The following is a 7,612-nucleotide window of genomic DNA, read 5'->3' on the forward strand; positions in this document are numbered from 1 at the left end:
TTATTGTTATTATAAATATATTATTATTTTAAATATGAAATACTATTATTTTGCATTTAAATTAAATTATATTAATCATTATTTTCAATTTTAAATTAAAATATTATTTATATATTAATTTAATTAATAAAAAACAATATAGTAATTTTAAAAATAATTGTATTTTAAAGATATTTATTTCCTATTATTTATAGGAGTTAAAATGGTAGTTTTTTTTTTTTAAATAAAAAATATATTCTTAAAACACAAAACGTCACAGAAAAGAGAAGAGAGGCAGAGTTTAAACCCTAATATACAGAGAAGAGAGGCACGAGGTTTGTCAGAGGCACGATTTTAAACCCTAATATAGAGAGAAAAGAGGCACGACACTTTCAGAAAGCTCAAAATTTGAATTGGAATTTGAGTGAGAAGGTGTTGGTGGAATTGAGAAGTGAAAAGCGAATAGAAATGCGGTGGAGATTGCTCCATGGATGGGAAGCCTAACCCAGATTCCTCCTTCCCGGACTTCCTCTGCCACGTTCAAGCCGCCCTGAAACGACACCGTCCCCTCGGTCCGTAACTCATAACTCCCTTTCACTCCCTCACTCGCAATCCCATCTTCTCATACCTCATTTCTAGGGTTTCTCCTTTTGCAGGTACAACGCACGCTGCTTCCTCAACGAACCAACTCTCTACAACAACCACCACCACCTTCTTCTCACAACCTAGATCCTCACAAGAAAGTCCACTTTTCAACTCCAACCACCACTGCTTTGCACGGTAAAATTTTTCATATTCCGCGTTTCGCCTATTCCCAACACGTCACTCTATGGATATGTTTTTGTTTTCGTCTTTTAAGTTGCAGATGGATTGCCCACTGAGTTGGAGAATTTATCTTCTCATATGAGTTTGCTTGGATTCGCAGAAATGGAGTGGGTTGAAGGCAACCAAGTTGAAGCGTCGTCGTCGATTGGATTCCACCAGCAAGGGAATGTTCACAAGGTAGGGTTTGATGCCAGTTTGAGATTCCTCCCTGGAGATTCTGTTTATGAATTTCTAGCTGAAGGCTAGCAATTTTGATCTTGTAATTACTAATTAGATGTTTGGTTTTGGGACACACAATTGGTCTTTCTTTAAACTCATCATATTTTCCTCATTTTCCTGACCCAAATTATGGTATAATTAGGTTATGTATGGGGAAGACCGTGATGTTTTCTAGCTTCAGCGAGACTTTGGCATTTACATTTGTAACTTATTTGACACTATCATGTTTGTTTAAAAATAGATGACTCAGATTATTGCTCTAATTATAATATTCTTTAATTACTTTCTATCACCCAGGCTAATATATTTTCATTGATTTTATTAGGGTTCAAAGGTGTTAAAACTAGAGAGGAAGAGTTTGGAGTATCTTCTTGGTCATTTTTGTGAGATTACTGCAAACAAAGAGTATGTTGTCTTTATTTTTTTTACTTAAACTTTTGGATATTTGGTTGTCTTACCAATCTCTAATCTCCTATATATGTCTTACCATTGTCTCTATCTTGTTTTTTTTTTAGTTTTTTAAATACTTCAATTTTATAAGTTTTACAAATTACAAGTGACCTCCTTGCAGATACCAGACTGCAGATTGGAGACTACGCCCCCTTCCTGAAAGTATTGATACTCCACTGATGGAGGTATTTATTTTCACCTCAATGTTATTAAGTTTATAATAAAATTGATTTAGTTGCATATTAGCTTTTCATATATTTTAGAGTTAGCAAATATATTTTCTTTGGTTTAAATTTATTTGAAAGTGTTTGAGCAACCTTGAAGTCTTTAAATTTAATTAGCAATGTAGTAGGAAACAACTTTTCTAGTTCTACTTTTTTTAAAGGTTATTTGTAGTGCTATGCTTGTTTAGGAAATTTATATATTTTTATGAAACTTATATCCAACACTTATGAAAAATATTATTTTTCCCTCCCAAATTATGCTTATCCAAAGAACCATATAGTGGTTGGTGGTTTCTAATTGCTTCAACCTTTTGTTGCCTCAAAGATACCAAGTTGAGATTAAATTAATTAAATGAGCTCCAGATTTATCTACCCTTACCAATTTTACTTTGGGACAGGCTTATGCACGAGAGGTTGATGAGCACAAACGCACATTGCTTTTGGTTAACAAGGCCGATCTTTTACCTGCTTCTATCAGGTTTGGTTGTCTGATTCCCATAAGAGGTTTATATTGTACCAAATATTTCCCTTTATTGTATCATGGCTTATTATTTTGTCCTGTCTTATCTTTCCCTGCAGAGAGAAATAGGCAGAATATTTTCGTGCCAATGATATTCTCTTTATCTTCTGGTCAGCTAAAGCTGCTACTGCAGCTCTGGAAGGCAGAAAGCTTGGTTCATCATGGGTGATAGCAGTTGCAGTATCATTGTAGTTTATTCTACAACTAGCAGTTGCATTATGTGCTTGTTTGTCATAGCATAAATTTAGGAAATTGCTTATTTTTCAAAGGTAACTTTAGGTACTTGGATGATTAATTCTTGGCCTTTATGCATATCAATTATCTAACGATCGAGTAACTATATTTGCAACATCTCTAAAAGTGAAACGTACACATAGTTAACTGTCAAGTTCAATTTTTTTAACATCTAGCAATTGGATTGGTACTTTTGTTGTGTTGGAAGCTCACCTATTAACTCTAATTTGAACTCCAAGTTATTCTCTGGTTTGCTTTCAAGTACTATTGTCATTTCAAATGATTATTTATGCAAGAATTTAGAATGTTATAGCACTGCTAGAAGCTGTTTAACAAGATGGTGGCAGGATCAAGCAAATTCCTCGTCTCTTGGGACCTGGTCTCAATAAGGCAGGCACATTTTATTGTTTTGGGTTTAGGATTTTGATCCTCTTGGATGTTCTAGAGTGTACTTCGTGATTTGCTTGTTCTGATCAGTTCACATAATACATTGCTATGTTCTTGTTAATTTCTGGTCACATTGCGCTATATTGTATTTACTTAGATGTTTTTAAACACTAACTACATAATTTTTTTAAGTGGCTTTGGTTATCCTTTTGAATTGGCTCTACTATCCCTTGCTTTTAATTTGATTCCCTGCTTTTTAGAATTGTTATATTTTGGGTTTCTGATTTCAATATTGCTTTAGCTGAACCTTATTTTGATATTTTGCACCACTTTGCAAGGAAGTTCCCAACACTTGTATTAAGACTTATGCCCACATGATTTTTTCTTATATATATTTTTTAATTTGTCAGTTCATATATTTGCTTTGATGATGCTGGTTTTCCTTTAGTTTCCATTTGGTATCTGCTTGTACTATATTTGTTTTGCCATGGAATGTTGTTAAAAATTAAAGTTGCAATCTAGTGATCTTACGATCCTGCTGCCGTGTGATAGAGAATAGTGCTTTGGATTTAATTTATTAGTCTCCCATTCTTTGGAGAGGAACCACTTTATTAGTCTCCCATTCTTTGGGTTTAATTTGCAACAGTTTGTTTCAACATTTCAGTTGATTTTTGATGTTTTTCATTCTGCTCCATGGCCAGGATAGTGAACCGGGTCCTTTAATCTTCGAAGACCAACCATCATCACCAAGATCTCCCCTGTCACCCAAAAAACCATGGCAAGCAAGAGAAAATAATCGTGAATGTTTGTAAACATACACGATTCCTATATTAGAGAGTAAGGTTTTATTATTTATATATGAAGGAGCATTATTTGTGAATTGTGATACTTTTTTAACATACATGTTCATATATGCATACAGAATTGCTGTTTTGTTTATTTATTTATTTTTAATATTTTTGGATTATAGCTTATAGAGTTTGTTTTATGTGTGTGTACAGACAAATTGGAAATGTGTACAAGAACGTGAAGAGGAAGATTGAGAGAGGTGTTACTTTCCCAACTTGCTTATCTGTAAACAATGTGGTCTGCCATTTCTCTCCACTAGCCAGTGACGAGACAGTGTTAGAAGAAGGTGATATATTGAAAATGTAAGATTTTTGAGCATGGGTTTTTTTTTCTCAGTAGGAATTTTGTTATGAGTGATGGGGGAATGAAATTTGTGTTTTTCGCTATTATTGGGAAGTTAATGGTAGTTTCTTTGGTTGTTTGTAGTGATTTGGCTTGTCATATAGATGGTTTCATCGCGGTTGTGGCTCACACTCATGTTCTTCAGGAAGGTCCTGTCACAGGAAGGGCAACTGATGTTATTGCTACTGCAAATACTGCTGCTGAGGTGGCCTTGATGCTTGTTAGGCCGGGAAAAAAGGTAATCAATTTTAAGAATTTTTTCCCCTGTATTTGAATTTTTGTATGATTTGATTTGGAACATGTTGCCTCTATTAATTGTATGTTTGGTAAATAGGTATAAGGTCATCACTATATAAGCAATCTAGCTTAGTAAAATTAAGTTGCTTCATGTGTATTGTTTGAAGGGGTTTCTTTGCCTAAATGTGTGCCTTGTGGATTTTGATCTCTAAATGATGAAAAGTATCATGGCTATGGATATACTCCAATGAAGCTTTATTGTCATAGTTACACTGATAGAGGTCATTCATTATTTTTCATGTGTTGTCTTGCCGATTAAGCACATCATTAATCTTGGGAACTCCTCTTGATGTCTGTATTGTTCTTTTATCTTCATTTTAAATGATATCATGCATTTTCATAAAAAAAGACTTGATATTTTTGTTTTGATTGAAATTGTTTCAATAATAGGCTCTGGTAATCGATTACAATAAATGCGTAATCGATTACTAGAGAACCTTTTAATAAGTAAATAATAGGCTCTGGTAATCGATTATATGATTTTCCATTGTCTGGTAATCGATTACATGTATAGGTAATCGATTACCAGACTCTTAAAAACAAATGGTTCCCTCAAATTTAGTCATCAACAGTTAGTGAGGGATTCATCCCAGTTAGTGACGGATAAAATCCGTCGCAAATTGTGAGGGATTTAATCCCTCACAAACTGCGAGGGATTAAATTGTGACGGATTCTACTTAATTAAAGTCATCACAGTTTGTGACGGATTTAATCCCTCACAAATTGCGAGGGATTTAATCCCTCAAATTGCGACGGATTTAATCCCTCACAAATTGCGACGGATTTTTATTAATTTCTAAACATTTATTATTAGAAATTAGTGACGGAAATTATACTGTTTGTGTTGCCTTAATTCCGTCACTAATTGTGACGGAAAAAATAATCCGTCACTAAATATTTTGTGACGCCAAATTTTGTGACGGAATCATTTCCATCACAAATTCCGTCACTAATTGATTTGTGACGGATTTTATCAAAATTAGTGACGGATTTGTTCCCTCTCTAATTTTATTTTTTCTAGTAGTGATATAAATAATCTCTCTTTTCCTCCGTACCTGGATAAACAGCAGTTGAACTAAAACAGAGATCTCTTGGTCTCCTCCTCTAAATGCCTCTTGGTCTTCAGAGAGAAGAAGAGGGAAAGAAGAAAGAACAGAAGAGAATAGGAAGATAGAATGAGAGATGTGAGAAGATGAGAGGTAAGGCCTCCTATTTATAGGAATCTGCCTCACTTAACCCGGAACGACCTGTTCCAAAAGTGGAATGGCCGTTCTGGACCTTCCAGAACTACGTAAAAATCTCAACTAGAACGGCCCGTTCCAAAACCGGAACGGCCTGCTCTCAATCCCAGCAGAATGGCCCGTTCTCCAACCGGAACGGCCCGTTCTCCAACCGGAACGGCCCGTTCTCAACTACGTTTTTAGGCAATTTCTTTATTCTGGAACGGCCCATTCCACTTTAAAAACGGCCCGTTCTGGGCAATGAATTGGGCCCACAGCCCAGTCAAAATTGGGCTGTTACAGAGGGTCTCATTCAATGATGAGGAGTTTACACAGCAAGAATGACGCAATGGTTGGCACATTGAGCAGCTTGTTCATCCATGGATCCATGGATGATGGTTGAGCAAGGTTAAATAGTTGGCTCAGGCTCGCTTAGTGAGGGGAGACTCATTTAGAAAAAGTTGCATGTTATAGGGTTTTTACTCAACAAGAAAGGCCTCACTTAACAAAACCCCTATTTTGCTAGAAAGTGAATATGATGTTGTGTGGTGTTCTCTAAAGCTTTACAGTCCAAGTTAATAAGATTTAAATTGTTTATGTTGATGATAATGATGTGTGTATATATATATATATGTATATATTTATGTATGTATAAATGCATGTATTTTGTTAGGTATCTTATTGTGGGCATGAGCCTATTGTGGTTGTAGTTGATTTATGTGTGCTTAAGCATGTGGTTGAGAGTGAATGTAGGGAAGGCTTGAGCCCCTAATTCATGGAGTTGAGAGTGAATGTTAGAAAGGCCAGATCCTTTTTATCCATGTTGTTTTTGAAAAGTCTTTTAGGCAACTTAAATGAGAATGATTTATTGAGTGTTTTGTGTTGTTCAGTAGAAAATACTGGATAATTGGATCTTTGAGAGCTTAGTGCTTGTAGTCCCAGATGAGGCTGTGTTTTATGAAAAATTTAATTCTTTAAACGATGTTATGAAAGTGGTATGAAATATGTCACATCATAGTAGTTGTTTTGAATGGTTGTGTTTGGTTTTTGTAAACCTGGATGTTGAGTTGGCATGTAACTCGTGGGTATTGGACATAGGCTAAATCATAGAGGGCATAACCAATGTCATGATATGCTCATACCCAAACTATTATATACCTGAATAGTGGTATTGGACATTCTTAGTTTATATTGATGATACCTGAGTGACTAAGGTTATTATTGTCTGATAAGGTTGTGGCATATGTTGTTGTATGATGATGTGGTTGTGCATGGGTCTCTGTGGTGAAATTGATTAATGGTTTTTTGAACAAGTTATTGTATGATGTATCTCTTTATACCATAATTTTGTTATAACATTTTGTTTTAAATCAAGCCTACCCTTTTGCTTATTGTGTTGACTGTGATAATCATGTCTTAAATTGGAGTAGACTAGGTATAGCTTGAAGAGATTAGCTTGAATTTGTTGTGGCTATCTGGTGGGTGATGGAAGTCAAAGATGGCAGGTCTTGTGGCTTTGTTGTTTTGTTTTGTAGGACCGACTCAATTGTATAATTGTTTTAGTGTATATATTTTGATATGTATATTTTGAGATTGTAAATCTCATAGGGGGACATTATTTTATTGTTTGATGACTAGGAACTATTTTTCGAATTTTGTTCTCGTTGATCAGTAAGGCAACTATATACATATTGTATACATGGATGATGTCCAAGTTTTTGCTACATGAAAAACATAGGATAAATGATTTTTTTTCATTGTGTTGTTTGGTTTTGACGTGTAGTTATGTCCGTGTATGATTTGTCAGATCATTATAAAAGAAATTAAAATAAAAGTAAATTTACTATTGTAACCTTATTTTAATCATGCTCAACTTTTGAAGAAAAAATAGATGTTATAATTGACTAAAATTTAGCCATAATTGATTAAAATGTGTTCTGTTTTCCATTAGTTTAATCCACAATTGTTATCTAGTTTTCATAATCAATTTTTGTGAACACATGTAATTCAAATTTTTCAAAAACAATGAAATCCTACTTCCATTAGCCAATATACACATGCATGAA

At 34.4% G+C, this 7,612-nt stretch overlaps 1 protein-coding gene across 6 annotated transcripts; it reads left to right on the forward strand.

Moving 5' to 3' along the window:
• The first annotated feature begins 265 nt into the window (after positions 1 to 265).
• On the forward strand, positions 266 to 7,303 carry LOC109817118 (ERBB-3 BINDING PROTEIN 1). Of its 6 annotated transcripts, none has more exons than XM_083072393.1 (10): positions 266 to 551; positions 636 to 759; positions 845 to 981; positions 1,349 to 1,428; positions 1,595 to 1,658; positions 2,096 to 2,175; positions 2,277 to 2,486; positions 3,540 to 3,675; positions 3,840 to 3,989; positions 4,114 to 7,303. In XM_083072393.1, exons 3-7 carry the CDS (start codon positions 883 to 885, stop codon positions 2,284 to 2,286), a joined length of 333 nt encoding a protein of 110 aa, XP_082928519.1. In that variant the 5' UTR covers positions 266 to 551; positions 636 to 759; positions 845 to 882; the 3' UTR covers positions 2,287 to 2,486; positions 3,540 to 3,675; positions 3,840 to 3,989; positions 4,114 to 7,303. The 6 variants fall into 6 exon arrangements, with proteins under 6 accessions (XP_082928519.1, XP_082928520.1, XP_082928521.1 ...); XM_083072394.1 differs by having other exon boundaries at positions 3,840 to 3,973; XM_083072395.1 differs by having other exon boundaries at positions 271 to 551; positions 905 to 981.
• The last annotated feature ends 309 nt before the right edge of the window (positions 7,304 to 7,612 follow it).

Source organism: Cajanus cajan, chromosome 4 (assembly GCF_000230855.2).
Source record: "Cajanus cajan strain Asha chromosome 4, NIPB_CcT2T_4, whole genome shotgun sequence".
Taxonomy (NCBI): domain Eukaryota; kingdom Viridiplantae; phylum Streptophyta; class Magnoliopsida; order Fabales; family Fabaceae; genus Cajanus; species Cajanus cajan.

Excerpts from the sequence above, each read along its gene's own strand:
- LOC109817118 (XM_083072391.1), top strand. The coding sequence starts at position 3,641 with ATGTTTGTAAACATACACGATTCCTATATTAGAGA. Across the intron at positions 3,676-3,839 it reads CACGATTCCTATATTAGAGA|ACAAATTGGAAATGTGTACA; the intron begins GTAAGGTTTTAT and ends GTGTGTGTACAG. Across the intron at positions 3,990-4,113 it reads GAAGGTGATATATTGAAAAT|TGATTTGGCTTGTCATATAG; the intron begins GTAAGATTTTTG and ends GGTTGTTTGTAG.